Source organism: Manis pentadactyla, chromosome 3 (assembly GCF_030020395.1).
Source record: "Manis pentadactyla isolate mManPen7 chromosome 3, mManPen7.hap1, whole genome shotgun sequence".
In the NCBI taxonomy this organism is placed as follows: domain Eukaryota; kingdom Metazoa; phylum Chordata; class Mammalia; order Pholidota; family Manidae; genus Manis; species Manis pentadactyla.
In genome coordinates, this window is record NC_080021.1 from 102,696,343 (window position 1) to 102,717,986 (window position 21,644).

Sequence of the window (21,644 nt, forward strand, 5' to 3'; positions counted from 1 at the left end):
GATTGTGAAAATGACCTTTCCCAACTTCTTTTTCTGAACAAGATTCTTTAATGCCAAGTTACCCAACACAGGGCTTAGTGCTATCTCTTGCGTTTTGGTGCTCAGTAAACCTTCAATGCATGGAAAATGATTTTGATTTAATTCCATTTGATCTTTACTGAAAACAACCCCCAGGTAATATCTTAGTATATATCAGGTAAATACTTCGCACAGTTTCTACCCTTCCAAGCTCTCTATATGGCAAAGGACTGAAAGCCTGGAACATACATTTCCCAGACTCTCTTACAACTAAGATTCTATTTGAATGAGGCTCATGAGACATTTGGAAAGAGTGGATGGGGAAATCATTATTTTCTGGTGGTGGCTGCAGGCACGCACGTGGGCATCAGCCACAACAGATGTGATGTTCTTCCTGTGCCCTTCAAGTATCCTTTGACAATTACCCTTTCTGGTGCTTCAAGGCAGCTGAGATCAAGTCCTGAGCTTCCAGATTTCTTGATCTGCAGGTAATGATGTTACTGACCTTCACATCTGCAGTCTTTCCAAGGCTGTGTAAACCTTTCAATCTCTGTATGAAATTCCTTAACAGTTCTAACACTCAAAGCAGTTTCTTTTTTCTGACCAAACATCCACTGATGCACTGATGGCCTGGAGCAAAGCACTTAGGGTAGAACCATGCATCCTGGAGCAGAATGGAGGCACTTGTTACCCTCTAAGTTGTGGTCAACCTCAGAGAACTCTTGGCAGGCTAGTGGTTCTGAGATGGTGGAGACCATTAGCTACCTAAGCAATTCTCTCTGTGGAGTATCACAAAATATGAAGAAAGCAAAGCCAGAAGCAGGGAGAAAGTTTTACAGTGACAATGTAATTTAAGGTTTTATAAGTGACAGAATACCATTAACAAAGTTAATAAATAAAAATCCAGGTGAAATTATTATCAAAGAAGGGATTGTAAATCCAAAAAAAGGAAATCCCAGAGTAAAATACCTCTAAAAACTGAAATCAGTCAAAGGGAGAAATAAAGTTTAAAATCCATTTATTGCTAACAAACTGCAGTCTGAGGCCATCTTTCTTTCCTGCTCCAGCAGAAGTAAAACTGGCCCTCCCCTCACCTCTCAGGTACAGATAAGCCCTCCTGGCCCAGTAATTACCCACTGATATGGAGATTAACTTCTCTCCACCCCTGAGGAATGATGCAAATACACTAAAGCCATACTTCTTTCCACCTCTGAATGCCTATTGATATGCAGATGTACTACAGCCAGGCGAGATATTCCGGAAATACTACAATTTTACCCACAGGAGTAACATTTCCAGAATATCTCACCTGGCTTTAGGGCATTTGCATCATTTCTCAGGTGTGGAGAGAAGTTCATCCCCATATCAATGGGTAATTACCTAGGTAAATGAGGGCATGTCTGAACCTGAGAGGTTAAGGGGAGGGGGCTGGCTTGCTTGCTGGCTTGCTTCTTCCGGAGCAGAGGAGAGAGATGGCCCCGGACTGCAGTTTGTAGGTGAGGGGGAGGGCCGGTTTTGCTTATGCTGGAACAGGAAAGAGAGAAGGCCCAAGACTGCAGTTTGTAAGCAATAAACAGATTTTAAACTTTATGTCTCCCTTTGACTGATTTCAGTTTTTAGAGGTATTTTTCCCAGGGATTTCCTCTCCCCAGACTTACAGGGATCAGTATACTTCATATGTAAAAGAGCTGCCAAATCAATAAGAGAAAAATATTAAAATTCAATAGAAAAAGTTCTAACTACCTGAACAGGCATTGCAGAGGCAAAATCAAATAGCCAATAAACTCATGGAGAAATCCTGCACCTCAAATTAAAACAATAATAACAATACTTGTCATGAACCAGCTTGGCAAAAAATATTAATATTCACACCATTTTCAAGATAATAACCTGATGCAGCATTTTGGAAAGACCATTTGGCTACATATATCAAAATCTAAATTCATTAATTTTTATACAAAGGAATTAGACTTCTAGGATTTTGTTCAATGGAAATAATTACACAAATGCTTTCAAGATGCAATATGAAGATACTTGTTGTCTTAGTTATGATAGCAAAACCATAACAACTTAAATGTTATAACAAGGGATTCAAAAAGAAATTTCTATTATCTATAAAACAGACTCCTAGCCAACTGTTGAAGCATATATGACAGATGTGTATGCATGGATACAGAATAACATCTACAAATATCCTTTTTAGCTTTTTTGAGGCTTTAAAAAGTACAGAAAGGTCCATGGATTTAATATAACAAACACTTGTATTCTACCAGACAGAACTGACAGTTAAGCATTTTCACATTTACAAACATTTCAGTACACTTTAACATCTATCTCCAGTTCTATACCCCTCTCCTTCTCCTCCAGAGGTAGCCACTATCATGAATTTGATGACTCCTGGTCACTTAAAAATAGTGCCCTTGAATAATATAGAATAGGGTCTACAAACTTTTTCTGTAAAGGCAGATAACAAATATTTTACACATTCTACAGTTTTTGTTGCAACTACCCATCTCTGCCCTTGCAGCAAAAGCAGCCATGGACAATATGTAAAAGATTGGACTTGGCTGTGTTCCAGTAAAGTTTATGAACATGAAGATTTAAAATTCATATAGTTTACATGTGTTGTTAAGTAGTATTCTTTTGAAAAATTTTCCCAATCATTACAAAACGTAAAAACTACTCTTAGCTTATAGGTCATACAAAAACAGGTGGTGGGTCAGACTTAGTTGTAGTTTGCTGACAACTTAATATTGAGTATTCTTTTGTGTATTCTTTTGAACTAAAAAAAAAAAAATGGTATTCAACTATCTGTATGTAGCAGTCTGTATCTGTGGTTGACATAACATTTTATGTTTGTGAAAGATATCCATGTTTAGGTAGATAGAAAAATAGGTAGGTGGGTAGATAGAAAAAAAGACAGACAGATAGTTGGGTGATGGGTGGATAGATGGAGAAAAGCTTAGATAGATGTAGCTCATTCTTTTTAACTCTTGTACAGTATTATATCCTATTGAATACTCTTTTATAATTATTCATCCATTCCACTTATATATGAATATTTCGCTATTTTTCAGTTTTTCTACTACATCCTTATAGCCATCTCCCTCTCTGTCTCTATCCTTATAAATTTACATCCATCTGCATATAAGAGCTTCTCCTTAGCATGGAATCGAAATGACATTGCTGCATCATAAAGAATTATCATATCTGTTCTGTTAGCTGTGCCGGCTGACCTCCAAAGTAGCTACAGTTTCCATGAGTACTAGCAGGGCGTGTGAGAGGGACATCAGCTCTTGTTATTGAATGTTTTTAAGGTTTTTTCCAGTCCAGAAGACTGTGAAATGGTGCCTCATTTTGTTCTGTTTTCCTATGCATTTCCCTGATTATAGGAAGGTTGATTATCATTTCATGTCTATGCCCCACATACTTTTTTTTCTTCTGTGAAGCCAGTTCATATGCTTTGTTCATTTTCTTGTTTGGTTATCAGTTTTATTGATTAGTAAGAATTTGAAATACATTCTGATTATTGATTCTTTTTCCTAATATATGCTGCAAATATCTTCTGCCAAGCTTAGCTAGTCTTTTAACTTGGTTTATGGGGCTTGTTTTCTATCTGGAATTTGTTTTTGTGTATGATGTGATGTAGATATTTATTTTCAATATGAAAGGCCAGTTGTCCCAACACTACTCATTGAACAATCCTTCTTCCTACTCAGAGAGTTGCAATCCCACCTCTGAGGAATAACTCCTGACATAGCTGGAAGTAGCCGACAGGATCTGGCCCCTGCCTACCTCCCAAGCTTCAACTCCTATTTTCCCATGCTCTGCAGACATACTGATTTTCTGTTCCTTGAACATGCCCAGCCTTTTCTGTCTCATTGCATTTACTCTTCCCTGATATACTCTTCCAACCATTTTCCATTTGATTGACTCCTGCTCATTACCAGGTTTCTGCTCTAATGCCACTTTCTCAGAGACATCGTCCTGGCCCAACCTTTTCACTCTACCCTTTGTCATTCACTCTCCTATTACCCTTTATAATTTTCCTCCAAGTACTTATACTACCTGAGATGATCTTCCTCATTAAGTTTGCATGTTTACTAGCTATCTATGCCCTTCAAAATATACATAAATTCCATGAAGCCGAAATGTTCTTTGCTTCACCTCTGTATTTCCTACCTCTAGAACCATGCCTGGCACACAGTTGGCCCTTGGTGTTTGTTGTATGAATGATTGGGCTCCCATCTATGTATTCAGAGGTTTGTTTATTCAGTTTCATCCCACTTTTGCTTAAAAATTAAATGTTCTGTATATGGGTATGTATGTACAGATCTTCCTTGACTTAGGAAGGGGTTACGCCCCAACAACCCCATCCTAAGTTGAAAATGCATTTAATACATCTAACCTACCAAAAAATATAGCTTAGCTTAGCCTACCTCAAATGTGCTCAAACACATAGCTGAGGAAACAGTTGGGCAGAATCGCTGAACACAAAGCCTATTTTATAATAAAGTGTTGAATATACCATGTTATTGATTGAATATTGTACTGAAAGTGAAAAACAGAATGGGTGCAGTGCATCGGTTGCAGACTCTGATCACATGGCTGCCTAGGAGCTGTGTCCAGCACTGCTGTGCAGCATTATGAGAGACGATCAGGCTGCATGTCACTAGCCCAGGAACAGACCCAAGTTCAAATGTCAAAGTATGGTTTCCACTGAATGCATATTGCTTTCACACCACTGTAATGTCAAAAAATTAAGAACCATTGTAAGTCAGGGACTGTCTATATACATATAGATGCTGAACTGTAAATGATTCTCTTGAAGGCAGGCTGTATACATGTTTCAGTGGCTTTCTGTATTTCAATTTCCCTTATTTCTGTTTTGTTTTAGTCTTTACATTGAACATTCATACATCTGGGATCTGAAAAAAGAAAACCTAAAGATTTGTAGGCCAACCTGGGAAATTTAGATGAGTGGTAGCAATAAAATGGATTTGGCTTATCTTACATTTCTGGGCTTTGAAGCCATCTCTCTTAAATTGGCATCTTTGGTCTTTGGGCAAACTGGATACAAATCCCAGTGGGTGGCAAGCTTTCGCTTCCTTTTTCCTGGGAATATTCATTTCAGAGCAGCAGTGAGGGATGTAGAATATGGTGCACATATGGGCTGCAAGCATATTTTTCTGATTTTTTAGTTTAGTAAAATGGGAGGAATTATAAGAAGTAAAGATAGATCATCAAGGGAGAGAGAAGAGCCGAAACTGACACAGGTGTGACAGGGCAGATGGGGTGATTTTTGAAAAAGTCCTCAGTCTTGTGCTGGGAAACAGTAAGTTTCCCTTTACCTGTCCATCATCACTTGAAGGGCTCTGCCTTAGGAGTTTTCTTAAAGCTATTTCAGGAGCTGTCCAGACATTTTTAATCAGGAAAAGGGGAAAAGAAATCTTTAAGCATTTCTTTATAATCTTTTCCATAGTCATCTTAGACTCTGAGAGTATCATTTAAATTGATTCTGAGAAGAGGGACTAGTGATACGAAAATTCAAAATCAAATAGCTGTGGCCAGAGAACTTCTTGTCTAAAAGAAACAAGTCCAAGAAAAGAACCTGGGTTGATTTTTATGTCCCGGAAAATTGAACTTCCAAATGTATGACTCCCAATACCCTAAAACCACTGTTAACCATTAAAGAACACCTTAAGCCTTCACACTCTTGATCATCTTAGTGTGAATTTTTGAGTATGTAAGGAAAAATCACACAAATTCATTTTTCCATACAATGTTCAAAAATGGGTTATTCTTTTTTCCAATTCTATTGATGTATAATTGACACACAGCACTGTGTAAGTTTAAGGTGTACAGCACAATGATTTAATTTACATATATATTAAATGATTACCACAATAAGTTTAGCTAACATTCATTATGTTATATAGGAAACAGAAAAGAAAAAAATATTTCCCTGATGATGGGAACCCATAAGATCTACTCTCTTAACAACTTTCCTATATACTATGCAAAAGTGTGAAGTATCATCATCATGTTGTATATTACATTTCATCATTCATCTTCCTTCTGACCACCTTCTTCCAATTCCTCCTCCTCCCATCCCCTGCCTCTGGTAACCACATATTTGGTCTTTTTTCTATGAGTTTTTTTTTTCTTAGATTCCACATATAAATGAGATCATACAGTATTTGTCTTTCTCTGTCTTACTTATTTCACTTAGTGAAATGTTCTCAAGGTCATCCATGGTAGTGTAAATGGCAGGATTCCTCCTTTTTAGTGGCTGAATAATTTTCCATTGTGTATGTATGTCTGTGTGTGTGTGTGTGTACCACATCATGTTTTTTTATTGAGTGTAGTTGATATACAATATTATATTGTTCAAGTATACAACATAGTGATTCGACAGTTATCTGCATTATCAGGTGCTCACCCCAGTGTAGTTACTGTCAACATAGATGTTACAGTATTAGTGACTATATTCTTTATGCTGTACTTTCATCCCTGTGACTAATTTATATTACCACATCATCTTTATCTATTCATTTGTCAATGGACAAAAATGTGTTACTCTGTATAAATGAATATTCTATATAACAAAGATATATTATTTGTATCATATATATATACTATATACAAATATGTGTGCATGCATACATGTGTGTACACATAGACACACACATACTAAGTACTTATCCTGGCTCTACCTAGTAGGTCAAATCTAAATATGCTGCCCTCTATCTCACAGGTCCTGGATCCTACACGTGATTTCCAGGTATGGTGTTTCTTCCATTAAGGTAGCTTTCTCTTTGTTCCCTATTGCATCTCCCAGACCTCATATATGACATTTTCTCTTGCAAAATCCCTCTTTGTTTGCCAACTAATCCAAGTCTTTTCTTTAAAAACCTGTTTTACAGAGAGTAAAATGGTGGTTACTAGGGGATGGGTGGTTGGGGTTAAGATTGATAGTGTTTATGGGCACACACTTGTAATCAGTAGTAAATAAGCCATAGGAACTAATGCACAGCATACTGAGTATAGTTAATAATACTGTGTTATAATGACCTGATGGAATAAACATTGCTTCAATGGCAATCACATTACAATATATAAATGTATCAAAGCCACACACTGCACACCTTAAATTTGCAAATTACAATGTTAAATACAAATGTTTTTATATTATACATTATACATTACATATACATTATACATCTACATAGTGAAATGATGTAACCTAAAGTATTAAATAAAATATATTCTATCATTGTCACTAAAAAAACTGTTTCAAAATGTAGGGCCAAAAGCTCCTTACAAAGTGAAATTTTTTCAAATTATTGTCTTGAAAATTTCAAACAATATAAGGTAACGAAACTTGGGTAAAGAATTATTTAAAGTAGTGAGTGCATGGCTGCTGGGAGCCAACAACACAGATGTTAAGTTTGATGAATCCACCCAGACATTTAGAGTGTAAGAGGTTCCAGCTCATTCCTGTAGTTTAAGACATTTCTTTTCAGGAAATCATGAAAGTTTTATTTAAAATTATTTTTTAAATATCACATCACTATTTAAATGTTTGGCTCCACACATAACCAGATAACTAATAAAGCTAAATGAGCTGAATGTATGTTGTTAGAGTTCTAGTAATAATGTTAACAAATATGGGATTGGGATAGCAATAGGAAATACTGTATTACAATTTCTTATTATATGATTTTCAGCTCTAGATGAGACTATAACACTTTCTGCTGCAATCATTTCCATTGTACATATCATCTTCCTGAGAATAGAGATACATTTCCAATTTCTCATTTTTAGTAACCAATAGGGCCTAGCCAGTGTTCTTCAGATGTTTGTTTAGTAATAAATATGAGTGATTTTCTACATCATGTAATATCATTTGAAATATTTTTCATATGTAAGTTGACTCAGGTTATATGTAAGGTTTGTTCTGGAAATGCACAGAGATTTTTGTTGATATGATGCAAGTGATTTTTTTGGGTGGCTGTTCTGCTAATTTATAAGATGCACCGAGAAGAGCAAATGTTAAGAAATGAGATAATCATCTCTCCAAAGAGAAATGATAAACCATCTGTGGTAGATTAGAGTAAAAACAAAACAAAAACTCCCCTAGTATAATACAAAAGTCTGAAAGGCAGAGCTGGTTACAGTCGGGTTGTATATACTGAGACATCAGCTTTGACCATTACAGCTCACTCCAGCTCACCTACACTGGCTAGAACAGTTTTCCTTCTCATCTCACCCGCCCCAAGACACATGCCCTTGTTCACACATGTGTGTGCATGTGTGCACACAGAACACTCTTCAGCTCTGACCTTTAGTGATGCCATGTCTGAAAAGCTTTCCCTGATACACAAAAAGTCTCGCCTTCCACATACCTAAAACCTTTTTTCCTTTTCCCTAGATTAGAACTGGCAGGCACTAATTCTCTTATCCACTGGACCTGAACACTGCAAGGTCAGAGTATGCTGGTCTTGTTTGCTATTTATACCTAGTATAATGGCAGTCCAGTTAACCCTAGAAACTTGGTTACTTCCTTGACAATCACCACCCTGTGCTCCCAAATTCCATTCTGTAATCAATTCCTGTCGATTCTTCTTTTGAAAGCTCTCTCAGGTCCATCTACTTCTTTCCATCTCTGTTGCCACTTCCCCAGTTGGACTGTTTTTTAGCCAGTTTCTGCCATGACATCCTAACTGATTTCTCCTCCTCCAGATTAGGCACCTTCAAATTCATTCTCTACCCTGAAGCTGGAGTTCTTTGGAAAATACAAAAATTGTTAAAACCAGACTCAGATATCCTTGCTTTGCTACTATCATCTCCTGTCATTCCCAACCATAGTGATTTTCTTTCAGCTCCTTCAATTTTTCATACTCTCTCATCTCTAGGTTTTCTCACACTTGGGGTAATTACCTGGGATTGAATATCATTGCTGCAGATACAGCTGGGGAAATGAGAACTCTCACTGCGGCTTATATGTCACCTTCTGAGTGGGAGGAGCACAACATGCCTCTGTTTAGGGCCGAGTAATTCATTTGCTTCAAGTAATGAAAACCTCTCAGCAGGAGAATCTCAGGAAGCAGACTCACTGACATGAATCTCTTCAATATGACCTCAGAGCAATGCTTTCAGATACAGGATATGATTGGGCTGCACACACTTGCCTCCAAAAGCAATTGAAATTGTAATTACACTAGTTCCTGCTGTACGCTTGTGTCATCCTCAGGACCTCATTCCCATTGCCAGAAGATGTGGTAGCAAAAAGGATCCCAACCATTCATCTAACAAAATGGTTCATTTGTGGTTAAAAAAAAAAAAGGAATCACCATTCCCAATGTCACACAAAATAGGCATTTCAGAATTCAGACCTTCTGTGTCTACAGTATAGCTTTATGGAAGATTAACACCCAAGATGGAATTATGCCCTGGGGGATCCTAAATCCTATCTCAAATGAGCAGGACCATGCTATAGGGTGAGCAGGGGCAAAAATTCATTCCTTCCACAAATAAATCCTGAAATGTAAATACACACGGGCTCTGTGCACTGCCTGGTAATCCTGTTAGTCTGCTCAGTTCGTTCTACCAGTCTGCTACTGCTATTCACATGTCCTCCTCCTCCCACGAGTCCCCCTCCACCTCCTCACTCTCAGCTGATAACCTTGCTGCTGATTCCACTGAGAAAATGGAAGAAATGGAAAACGATCATTGTCCTTCTTCAGTTACCAAAGCCACCACCCCATCCCCAGTGGGGTCCTCACTGCCTTCTCCTGGCACCAAGGATGAACGCCCAGGTGCGTGTCTGAGAACAGTGCCTCCACCTGTGTAGGCACCCCACCCACCCTTTTCATCTTCTCAGGAACTTGTTCCTGTGCTTCTGCTTCCCTCCCAGTCATCTTCGTCTCCCTCTCAACTGGATAGTTCCTGTTAGACTACAAACGGGCTAGAATCTTCTTGACTATTACATTTCTCTGACCTCTTTGGAAGCAAATGGCTACACATCCATCCTCACTACCTCCCGTCGGTCCCCTCCTCTCCTCTCTCACCACAGTCCAGTGCAACTGCTTTCTCATCCACTGGTAACTTTACACTGCCAATCAAATGTCCGCATTCCTGTCCTTATTTTACTTTACCTCCCATGGAGTAAACATTTGGCTTCATGACTTCTTTTACCAAACTGGCCACAACTTCCTAGTGTTTGTCACATCGTCCTCAATTCCCCGCTATTTCTCTCGGTGCCAATGGTGCTTCAGACTCAATCTCAGCCTTGACCTTTTGCTTCCTTTTCCCTCCTCTTTGCTTCACTTGGCTTCTCTCCTTTCTCTTCATACTCTCTGCCTAAGTCATGGCCTTAAACATCACCCACATACTTATGACTCCCAATTCTACATCTCCAAACCTCTTGCATGAGCTCCAGGTTTATCCATCTTCCCATTTGACATCACTGGGCTACTTAATAAGCATCTCAAATTTCAAATATTTGACTTCAACTCTTGATATTTTCTCCCAGACTTACCCCTCCCCACTGTTCCCTGTCTCACTCCTATTCCTCCATTGTTCAGAATTTTTTTACTCTTCTGCACCCTTCATCTCATCCATCATGAAATTCTACCACTTTCAGATAAATCCCAAATCCAACAGTTTTTCAACCCTAACTACTATCACTCAACACAAACCACACTTCTCCATTACAAGACAACAGGAAGATTCTCCTATCTAGAATCCTTATTCTGCTCTTGTTTGCCTACAGTTTATTAAATGGATTCATTTAGAAATATAATTCAAATTATGTTACTTGTCTACTCAAAACCACTATTAGCTGCCCATCACTCTTTGAACAACATCCTGACATCAGCCCTTAACGTATTACTATATAATCTTGCCTATACCTTGCTCTCTGGCCTCATTTTCTGCCACTCTTTCCTTGACTTACTTCTCTCCAGCCATTGGCCTTTCTCCCATGAACTTTCTCATCTCCAGCCTATAGCACTGACTTAATGCAACCTAGAACACTATACTCCCCCTGAAATTGCTTGGTTTCTTGCCTCACTAAATTAGGTAATTGCTCAGATAGTACCTCCTCAATGAAACTTTCTCTGACCACCTGTGGTAAGCAAAATAAACAAAATATTTTGTTTGCCAATGAAAGCTTTATTTTCAATTCCTTAAGACGATGTTTTTATTTAAGTACAAGTGGGTTAAAATTAATTGAAGGGTTTCTTTGAGGGGGAAGGCATTACGATTTAATAGCATGCCACCCAAAGAATCTGATTGGAAGAGTGAAGGACATACAGTCTTCCCGGACAGTACTTGTAGTAGAGAGTGGAGTCCAGTTGTATTCCAATGGAACAGGTTGAGGACTGACTCTTGTTATAAAGAGCTTGCTCACATCTTGCATCTGCTGACAGAAACACCTTCGTTTCCTTACAGTGTGTCCGCTCCCTACTGTAAGTGTGGGAATGGGGATTGCAGCCCTGAAGAAAGAACTATGCTATTTCAGTGATCCCAAAAATATGTCCTGCAAAATATGTCCACTAGAGATAGAAGAAAGGCCAGTTTTAATTACACTTCCCAAAGATAATCTCTCTTATTGCATTTCCTTTCTGATACTCTTTTAAAGATTATAGATAGAATTTTGTTAGGTATGGATAAATAAAGCATTAGATATTCAAATAAGTTGTTGCAGCCAACCTCCTAGCATGCTTTGGCCTAAGAAATGTGAGTAGATAGAATGACTGTCAATAAAAGTTCTATCCTATGAATCCAGTGGGTTTCTTCTGTTCATGAATTCTGAGTGCCTGTTCTAAGAGAATAAGCACTATGAATCTCATAGAGGGGGAGGCAGATAATTTTATGTGTCAACTTAACTGGATCATGAAGTGCCCAGATATTTGATGAGACATTATTTCTGGATTTGACTATGAAGGTGTTTCCAGATTACATTAGTATTTGAATGGGTTTGTTCCCACAAATAGCTCTGTTATCCTAAAGACTCTAAAAACTGTCATGTTAGACCATCCAATCTATGTTTTTATTGATTCAGGGATAATGTAGAATGAGAACAGGCAATATACTGCACCTTCTTATTTTTACACATATAATTGTTACTGAAAACAGCTTTGGGCTTAAGCATTCCAAAACATAAGCACCTAGACATACATAAGTTTAGGAACTACTCTACCATCTACATCTGAGACAAAAGAGGGAGAAACTGAGATCGTCATCATCCAACACAGAACCTTAATTGTGGTTTTTCATTGTGAATCTCCATAGTACTTCAGTGAACTTGATCTCATTTTAAAATTTTTAGATGTTTACTTTTATCATTATATTCCTGGTCATAAATAGATACCTGCTCGTGGTTTCAAAAATTAAAAAAAAAAAAGGCATTAGAAAAAGAAGAGAACAATCCAGTATTAATCACATTTCCCAAAGATAGCTTCTCATTGCATATCCCTTCCTATACTCTTCTACAGGTTGTAGATACAATTTTGAATTTTGTGTGTTTCGCTAAATATTAGAACAAATGCATTTTCCCATAGTAATACTATGGAAATAGTAATATTGATTCTTGGTAGGCTTCATTGTTTATGATTATATAATACTTATGTGATTATGCTGTAATTTACTTGACTACCCATATTTAGGATGTCTGAAAACATTATTTTTTAGTGCTAAGTCTCCTTTTCTCTAAAAAAACATTTGCAGCAATTTTCAACTTAATTTCTAAAATGTATTTTCCATAGGGAATTGTACGAAGAGAGAAGCCAGAAGTACCAGAAAATCACTACTGGACAGTAAGATGTTCTGGGTAGTTAAGAAAGAGGTGCCAGGATGTGGACCCAGTGTGAATGGGACATGTGAGTCCATAGCTCACATTTCAGAGGTAAGCTTGCTATGATGTACTATGCTAAAGAAGTAAGTGGTGCAGGTGGTACGGCAGGAGAGGGGTGGCTTGGCTGGAGACATCTGGGCAAATCATAGCAGATAACAGCTGAGACAAATCTGAAATGAGCCGTAATCTGGCTGGGGGAGTTTGCCTGCTATACCTGGGTTGAAATGCTGTGCATAATATGGGCTGTGTAGGGTCTCTGTGTAAACCTATTCCTGTTGCAATGGTGTAGGCCCTTCTCTAAGCTCTACACATCCTGGGAATCAGTATAGATTGATACAGTGGCTTTTGCAATTATCATATACAAATCTGTGTCCATATGTCAAATATCAGAAATAAAGAATAAAATTAACCTAAGATATTAATAAGTACCTGCCCTGCAATGCTGTTGTAATAGTTTTGATTACTAAAATAATGTGTTTGAAGTGAGATCTCCTTAGTTTAATGACTTCTAGCGAGGAGTCTCATGCCTGAATTTCAGTAAGGATATGAGAATCACACAAGTATGATGCCTCATTGCAAAGATCTAGTCTTACTCAACACGCTCTCCTCACAGTTCTCTTACTAAACACATTCTGAACATATAATCCTTAAAGATTAAATTAAATATTAATTTAAAAGATTTATTAAATCTATACTGAAAGAATGTTGAAGAAGCTCCTCCATGATGATCTGACTAGTTGTTTGTTCTTATTTAGGAGCAGTAACCTAAGTTCTTCAGGGATAATATGAGTCCTTATATTTTGGTTATTTTGACACCAGAACTTCCTGTGATCTAAGGGCTTACTGCCCACATGCTCACAGCAATGGTTACAAAACCAAATTGAATCATCATATCGAATATATAAATCTCTAGCAGTTTCCATAAAGGTTTATTTCTCATTAAAAAAAATTTTTTTATTCACATGCAGTAAAATTCACTCTTGGTGAATGTATGGTCCTATGGATTTTGACAAAAATACAAGAATCATGTACCCATCACCACAATCAAGACACAGAAACTTGCACTGCCCTCCCCCAAATTCACTTTTCTCCATTATGGAGTCAACCTCTTCTTGCCATTCCCAATGCCTGGCAACCATGTCTGTAAAGATTTACTTTTGTAATCTATGCCTTATTTTTACTAAAACAGTTGGAAAGGTAAATGATTACTTTCACCAATGTTTATGGATCTAGAAAAGTTCCTCAGTTTGGCAGAGTTTTGGGGCCATACACTAAATATCAGAGATGTAGCAGCCGGACCTTTCCGTAGGGCTATGTTGAGCTCTGTTCCTTCCACACTGGGCTGGAAGCTGCCTGGCTGAATCCGTAACAGAATAACACCAGTGTATTAGGTGTTAGAATATTTTAAGTGTACATTGCTTATTGGTGAATCATGATTTGCTTATCTACCTTAAATCTCCACATAACCTAACCTAGAAATAAATTATTTTTACTCTATTTTAGGATTTCATTCTACAAGTACACCTTGCTTGGTGCACTCAATAAATATGTTTTTATAAAGGTAAATTTTGAAAATTAAATATTATTTGTAAGTGAGTGCTTTTAATAAGATCAATAATTAGTCTTCTATCTGTTGTCCACAGAAATCCATGTTTGTGTATCTCGATGGTGCCAATCAGGGCACACTGAGTGGAGCTCTTCAGTATTGCTGGCAACTCCTTTCATCAACACGGTTCACAGATATAGGACTCTTTGTACACAACAGGGGAAGTTTGAATGCACACAACTCAACTGGTCAGCTCAAATGTCAAAGTGCATTTTTCTACCTTCAGAATAATTTCAAGACAATTTCCTACATTTCTCCCAGAATGCGGCTGCTGCTGCATGGACTGTTCCTGCCAAGAGCCTGGAAGCTTGTTCCACTGCACAGACTTCCAGTTTCTTGAAAGAATTTTGTAGATTAAGCAAGAGGCGCCCAATGCTCACACTTCTCAACTAGCTGTAGAACAGATCTGTTTCCCATTCCTAGCTGGAGTTTCAAGGACTTCCTCTTTCCAAGTGTTTCCTCAGTTGTTCTGTGCTATAGGGACCACTGTCTCCTTCCTTCTCTTATCAGGACTTGATTGTGTTCTGTTGCGTGGAAATCTGAGCCAAATGGGAGAAGCACAGGGATGGTGGCTGTGTCTTTCAGGCCAGCCTGTCAGGCAGGGCAGCCGCCATGAGGGCAGCTCCCAGAGTATGTATGTATACCATTGAGTTCAACCACAATAACTGAGTGGGGTTAGCACTCAGCACAGTAAGCTTTCTGCCTTCATATATGTATATATTTTTCTTGACTACCAAAATTTACCCTGATAATGACATTATCAATTGTTAAAAGGAGCAGTTCTCTTTAGTCTGTCTTCCTTTTTTTCCCTTTCAAATGAACTTCCCAGAGCCCAGATTTCTGCTGTGAGTTCTATCACATTTGTATTATTTCCTCTGTCATTTACTTGGGTATCTTTGACTTACATTTTTCTTTTCTTTGTTCCTGAATGAAAACTGATTTCTTTTGAGGAAGTTAGGCAAGACTTATGTGGCCAATATGCTCCCCAAGCCTCACATGAGGGAGGAGCACGCCCAGTAAGGACTGTCACAGAGCAGCCCCATACCAAGCACAGCACCAGATGCTTCAGGCTGCTTCTTATGGTGGGTTCACTTAACACGAAATAAAACAGACCCAAACCAAGGGCTTCCGGTCCTCAAGCTAAAGCGCAATTCCAGCAAAAATCTTACCATTCCAGAACCTTGAAATAGCCTAACAAAATTGTCTTCCAATTTAAGGTTTTTTTTAAAAAAGCACGAATATACTAAGTTAAGGCCAGGCAAATTCTGTAGTCTTACTCAGATGACTTCCAAACTCAGTGGCACCTCCCACCTCTTCGTGTTCACTCTTTAGCTCCCAAATTATGAGTGTCTCTCAGCTGTATTGCCTTTCCATTATTTTTATTGCTAGGATGACTATCATTAACTAATATGTGCCATTATGTTTCTCATCAAAATGTTTCATCTGAGCATTTAATACGAATATTTGTGTACAATGCTGTTGTTACTATTGTCGCAATTTTTCTTTCATCATTCCAAAGATGAGGCTCTGGCTCATTTATCCCCCCTTAAAAAGGGAGGGCTACAATCTAGCAACTCTTATTTAATTCCCACATGCTTTTGGAAAACATAGTAAAAAGAAGACATGAACCTTGAAGTAGATTTAGAAAGGAAGGAAGCATGAATTTCAGATGCAATCAATGTTTGAAGTTGTTTAAGGCATTAGGGCATAGTTTAAGAGAGTTCCTTAAGCAAAAGTGGAAGAAATCGGTTTAGTGAAGATGGATTTTATTTTAGTGAAGTAAGAGGGAAAGTCAGAAGGGAGATGAGAGAAGTGCTTTTTTGGAACCACTTGATTTTGTACAGAGCAGGAAAATTATCTTCTCTCTGCATTTTGCACCTCCCCCACTGCCATATGCTTTCCTAAAGTTTCCTTTTTCTGTACTTGAAAGGACCAAAGATTTTAATAGTATTCATGCATTTGAAGTGCTAGGCCATTCCTAGCTTCCTCTGTTTTTGCATTTATGACAAGAAGTAATTTTTAAAATCCAGTGTTATGTGATAAGGTAAAAATAAAGTAAATGATAATTTAATGAGAAAAGAATTGAACTAGAAGGCAGTTGACCTTACATAAGCTGCGGTTCAAGGTCACAGCCAGCCAGATTTAGGGCTGAATGACAGGTCAGTGTCCTTCTGTGTCTAAGAAAGTTCATTTTGTAGGTTACCACAGTGGACACTAAATAGTAGACACCCCAGAGGCCTGAACAACTGGAAACAACGTCATTAAAAGGTAACATTTACCTCGAGTGTCTTGAATTCAGATGTGATATTAAAAGCAGACAGCACAATACAAGGAAAGGCACAACTATCTTTACAGAGGAATATTTGCAAAGTAAAATATGTTTATGCCTGATGCATCATGCTCTGTTATGTGAAAATCAGTTTGTGGGTGTCCAACAATCAGAGCCACTACTTCATCAAGCAGAGAAATGTCCTTCCTGTTTTTGGGAAAATGGTACATGGCTGCCAGTGGACAAAGAGTCAGACAGGAGGCAGCTGACTGGGGACATGAGGGGCATGCTGTGGTGAGCTGCAGCAAACCAGGGGTGCGTACAACCCATCATTCCCATCAAGGAAAAGTCTCCTTCTACAACCTCTGATTTCAGCAGCCTTCTACCCAAACTGCTTTTTCCTTTCAGACCTTCTCTGGAGGATCATTTTAACTGCAATTTGTGAAAGTAATGTTGGGGTGGAGTCAACCCAACAACCAAGGTTCCTGGACCCACAGCACCCGCTGATGGCTAAACATGGGAACTTTCTTTTCTCCATGATTCTTGTATCTGTCTCAGTGAAACACTGCCAGGCTTCCACCGGCCCCCGCTCTGCTCATTCCATCATGGACCACTAAGTTCTCACAGAGCTGTGTGGCCTCCTTTGCCTTGCCTTTTTTTTTTTTTTCATTTTTGCTCAATTATTTCAGAAACATCTATCTCCCTGTTTCTTTCCCTTGCTGTTCCACTTATGAATCCTCAAATTACTGTGATTCAGGTTGCTAAGGCTGGATGAGTGCATCTGCCTATCAAGAAAAAAATCCCCCTACATTTAGAAGTAAAATAAGACATAGTGTGCAACCCGTAGCATGAATCTCCAAAGCCCTCTGAGATACCCAGATGTCTTCCTCAAAACCTGCATATCTACCCCCATTCTTTCTCCAAGTAACACTAATTTTTGCTCAACATTATTTTCCTATTTATTTAATTGCCAAAACTGTTTTAGTTTGTTTCCTACTGTTTCATTGCAAATATAATTCAGCTACAATAGGGTTAAGTACATTCCTGTGGGCTATTTTGGAAACCAAAGCACAATCTTTCAGCATTAGTTCTCTATGGGAAAGCATGTTCAAAGCTCCAAACAGTTGCTTTAGAATGAACTTTTGGAAAAAGCTACCTATTGTAATTTAACATTGGAGATTTTTGACTGGAAGTGGTCAAAAACAACTCTATTGTTGTCTGTATTTTCTGGTTTTCATCTATTGAACCAAGACATCTACTGGCATCAGTACTTAGAAAGGTTTTCAGGTGTGACTTCTCTGGGCAGTCATAGATTCTTCTTTTATCAAAGGAAAAATATGCTAGCCAGATCCTGATTTGATATGTATTTTAAAATACTTCTTAAAATAGAAATGACTTTGACATGGATTATTAAAATGCTATTAATTTTATGCTTAATTCTTCTGACTTAGGAAATTTATTCACAAGCTAGAGGTCAGTAATTAGAAGCATGTAAAGTCCTGACTAAACAACAAATTGAAAGATTTCTTTGCAAATTAACACCAGTGGCTTCATTTTTCCAGTTTCTAATAGTTAAAGGTAAAAGCTTATAAAAATTGGTATGAAATAACTGAATTGTTTAATAAAATGTTAAATGAGCTATTATGACCATATATAGATACATATGAAAAACAATTATAAAATGCCTTTATAAAATATTTTCCTAATTTGGACATAATTCAAGGTAATGCTTACATAGGAATTTTTTCCTTTGAAATGATTCCCATATTCATATAATTGAAAGGATTTTCTCCTTTAAAATAAAACAAATGCACATCAGTTAAAGTAACAGGTAAATGCCACCTATACAATTTCATCAAAATTATGTGAATATGGATTTTCTACACAAATTCTACATGCACACTAGTATAACAATAATGAAGAATGTCATAAAATAGTAGTGTAGTACAAAAGGTATTTTAAATGATTGTTTGTCAAAGAACATTACTTGAGTTGACATACTCACATTTTTCTGAAAAAAGATACTTGCTTTCCAACAATGTAGAACTTTTGAATTCATGAAGTTTTGGAGGTACAAATTAAAACATTCAGCATTAATGTTTTTTAAAGCCTTACATTTAAATTATTTTCTCAGGACCCAGAGAAAACACCAGAGGAAATATAACCAGCCCAAATTGTTTAAAATGTATTTTCCCTTTAATTAAATAAGAAACATCTGTCTAGGGATTTTGGAAATGAATGTAATCTATCCACACTCTGCCTGTACTAGTTTGCATCTGATGTCCGATATTTTGAAAGAAAATTCTTTCTTTCTGTAAAGAATTAAATAGCAACATGGAGCAATGTCTAGGTCTGTGCAGCTGAGTCTTGCCTCCGGACTTTGGGCACTGGAAATGCTAAAGCTCACTGCCTTTTTCCAGATCTGTTCCTGGGAAGCAATCAAATTGTCTCCATAATCAAGGTTAGGGTGTAACATTTATATTTTTCTGAAGCATCCACTCATCCTGAAAATGCTTGTCTCAGACAGTAAGGAAACACAAGTTACTAGAATGCATCCAAATACTCAAAGTAAACTATCGTTCCCTCTTTGGGGTTCACTCAGCATTTTCCTCCCCTTCACTCTGGCTTAAAGAAGCTGATTTCTCTAGGGAACTGAACAGACCCATTAGACAGGCCAAATGAGTACAAAGCAAGTGGGGAGTTAACTCTCGGATGGCCCTGAATCTTTGAAACCAGAACTCACGGATGAGAAAGGCAAATATGACTTACTGGTACTGTCAAACGGTATCTGCTTGCACTGTGCAGACCCCTTGGCGGGCCACGGACAGTAATAGACGGCTCCCCCTTCCACGATGTCTGGCTGGCTGGTGTTGGCTTTGGGCGCCCCCACCAAGACACTCGCTCTGCGAAAGGGTAGGAGAAAACCAGTCCTTGGGAATCATAAAAGTGTACGCATGCGATGCAGTCTCTGTAGCAGCCTGCCCACTGAGACTAAGGTCGGGGTCTGGGTGTAGAAACGTATTTATGATGGAGATCGACTGTCAACCTTGATTTCCTCTTGGAAACCTACGGGCGTCTGAAACCTGGTTTGAAAGAGGGCGCAAATAGTCCTAATTCTTCTCTAGGTGGAGCTCTGTATACAGTGGGATGAGAGAAGAGAAAAATAAATAGCAGAGGACAGAGCCCAGCTGCTTGTAGTCGACAGCACTTGCGCCCAGACACTTAATTGTTACAGGCTATGTATAAACAGACCGTGTTGTGGTCTCTCTTTTAACTGGCTGAGTCTGTTGGGTCTCGTTTTCCCCTTTGTATGATGCTCGAGTCTTTGCACCAGAAACTCCCCAGGACTGGAGTGTTCTATGAAGTGGTGTGTCTCTAGAGCAAAGACCACGAGGCACATCTAGCATGAAGGGGAATGGAGAGGCTAGTGGCCAGAGGGGAGCCGGACGGGACCCCAAATGGGCAGCGGGGTGGAATCTCAGGGATCGCCTTCTATCAGGCTGCGGGACCCCCGGCAGCCGGGCCGGCACCCACCCAACTCGTGGCGGGTTCCGGGGTGCGCGACCTCCCCGCGCGAGGCGACTTACGTGCGAGCAGCAGGTATGTGGAAGTCCACCGCGTAGCCGAAGTAGCTGCCCTCCGGCCCGCTGTACACCGTGAGCTTGTCCACGTCCAAGTTGAAAGCCTGCGAGGCAGGGGGCCACAGCATCCCCAGCGCCGCCGAGAAGCACCAGAGGGGCGCGGGCAGCTGCGCCCGGCTGCCCCGGGGACTGCGGCGGGCCCCGGCCCACATCGCCCTTCGCCCGGCGTGTGCTCACCGCGGAGCGGGCGCCGAGAACCTCGGCGGGCAAGTGGCGGGGGCGGCGGCTGGCGGCCCCCAGCTGCCCGCGTGCCGGTGGGAGCGCGCGGCGCGTCCGCGGTGACAGCCCCGGCGATCGGCCGCGCGTCCCTTGCGGTCTGCTCCCCTCCAGCTCCCGGGCTGGCCGAGGGGATCCGAGCCCTCCCCTGGCAGCGGGCGGGGGCCGGGCGCTCTCGCGGCGCCTCCTAGCGACGGGTCCGCGGGCTGCGCGCTGGAGCTAGCGACGCCCGGGCCGCAGTTGCCCGGTTGGCGGCGGTGCCAGGCGCCCGCTTCCGCTGCCCGGCCTTCCAGGGCAGTCGCATCCGAAGGACCATCTGAATTTCGCACGTGCCAATTCCAGCCATTTCTTTCGGAGCAGTGCCCCCGCGTGGGGCGAGCGTCTGCTCCAGGTTCTCCGAAATGGAAGAAGGTGAAGGCGCACCCAGCACCAGGCGAGAGAGAGCCCCGCACTTCTCATGGCCTTTGCAGTCTGACAGCCTCTCGGGGTGCGTGGTTTGTTCGTCTGTGAGTTAAAACTTAAATCCAACAATTCTGTGCTCTGCCACCTCCCCTCAAAGGTAAACAAAGCCCCCAGATCTTATTTAGGTATTTCTCAAAGGGTCATGTTAAGTGATGGTACTGAATCTTCCCGTGACCCTGTGCAGTGGTGAAGATCAGCAAAATTAGAAATGTTCGAATTGACAGTTTACTGTCAGTAGGGGTAGAAGATATAAGTTGGAATCTGCAAGAGTTCAAACTTCGATTCCAGTCCACAGAATTGTTGATCTCTTTCTGTGTCCTCTGATTGGGGAAGGAAACAAAAAATAAGGAGGTGGAGAAGGGAAGTCCTCATATAACGGTCGCCCAGGCAGTAGGACTAAAGCACAAATTGCAATTAAGTGTCAAACTGTGTGGGGCTGGGATTGAAGAGAAATGAAGTGTAGACGCAGCAGAGGTAAGTAATTTCCCAAGTATCTTAAGGAGATTTGGTTGCAGATGTAGACATATGTGAATATGATGCTTGGATTTGGTCATTGTGGGTGGAGAAGTT

At 39.7% G+C, this 21,644-nt stretch overlaps 1 protein-coding gene across 5 annotated transcripts in view; it reads right to left on the bottom strand.

Moving 5' to 3' along the window:
* ITGA8 (integrin subunit alpha 8) overlaps positions 1-20,737 on the bottom strand; it is a 162,172-nt gene extending 141,435 nt beyond the window's left edge. Inside the window, exons 1-2 of one of the 5 annotated variants that reach the window (XM_036908033.2) lie at positions 20,343-20,732; positions 19,525-19,658 (exon numbers count right to left, since the gene is read on the bottom strand). In XM_036908033.2, the coding sequence (XP_036763928.2) occupies positions 19,525-19,658; positions 20,343-20,548 (340 nt within the window). In that variant the 5' untranslated portion in view covers positions 20,549-20,732. Of the gene's footprint in view, positions 1-19,524; positions 19,659-20,342 lie in introns of all 5 variants that reach the window. The other 4 variants (XM_036908031.2, XM_057498231.1, XM_036908032.2 and 1 more) reach the window with 4 other exon arrangements.
* Positions 20,738-21,644: the final 907 nt, after the last annotated feature.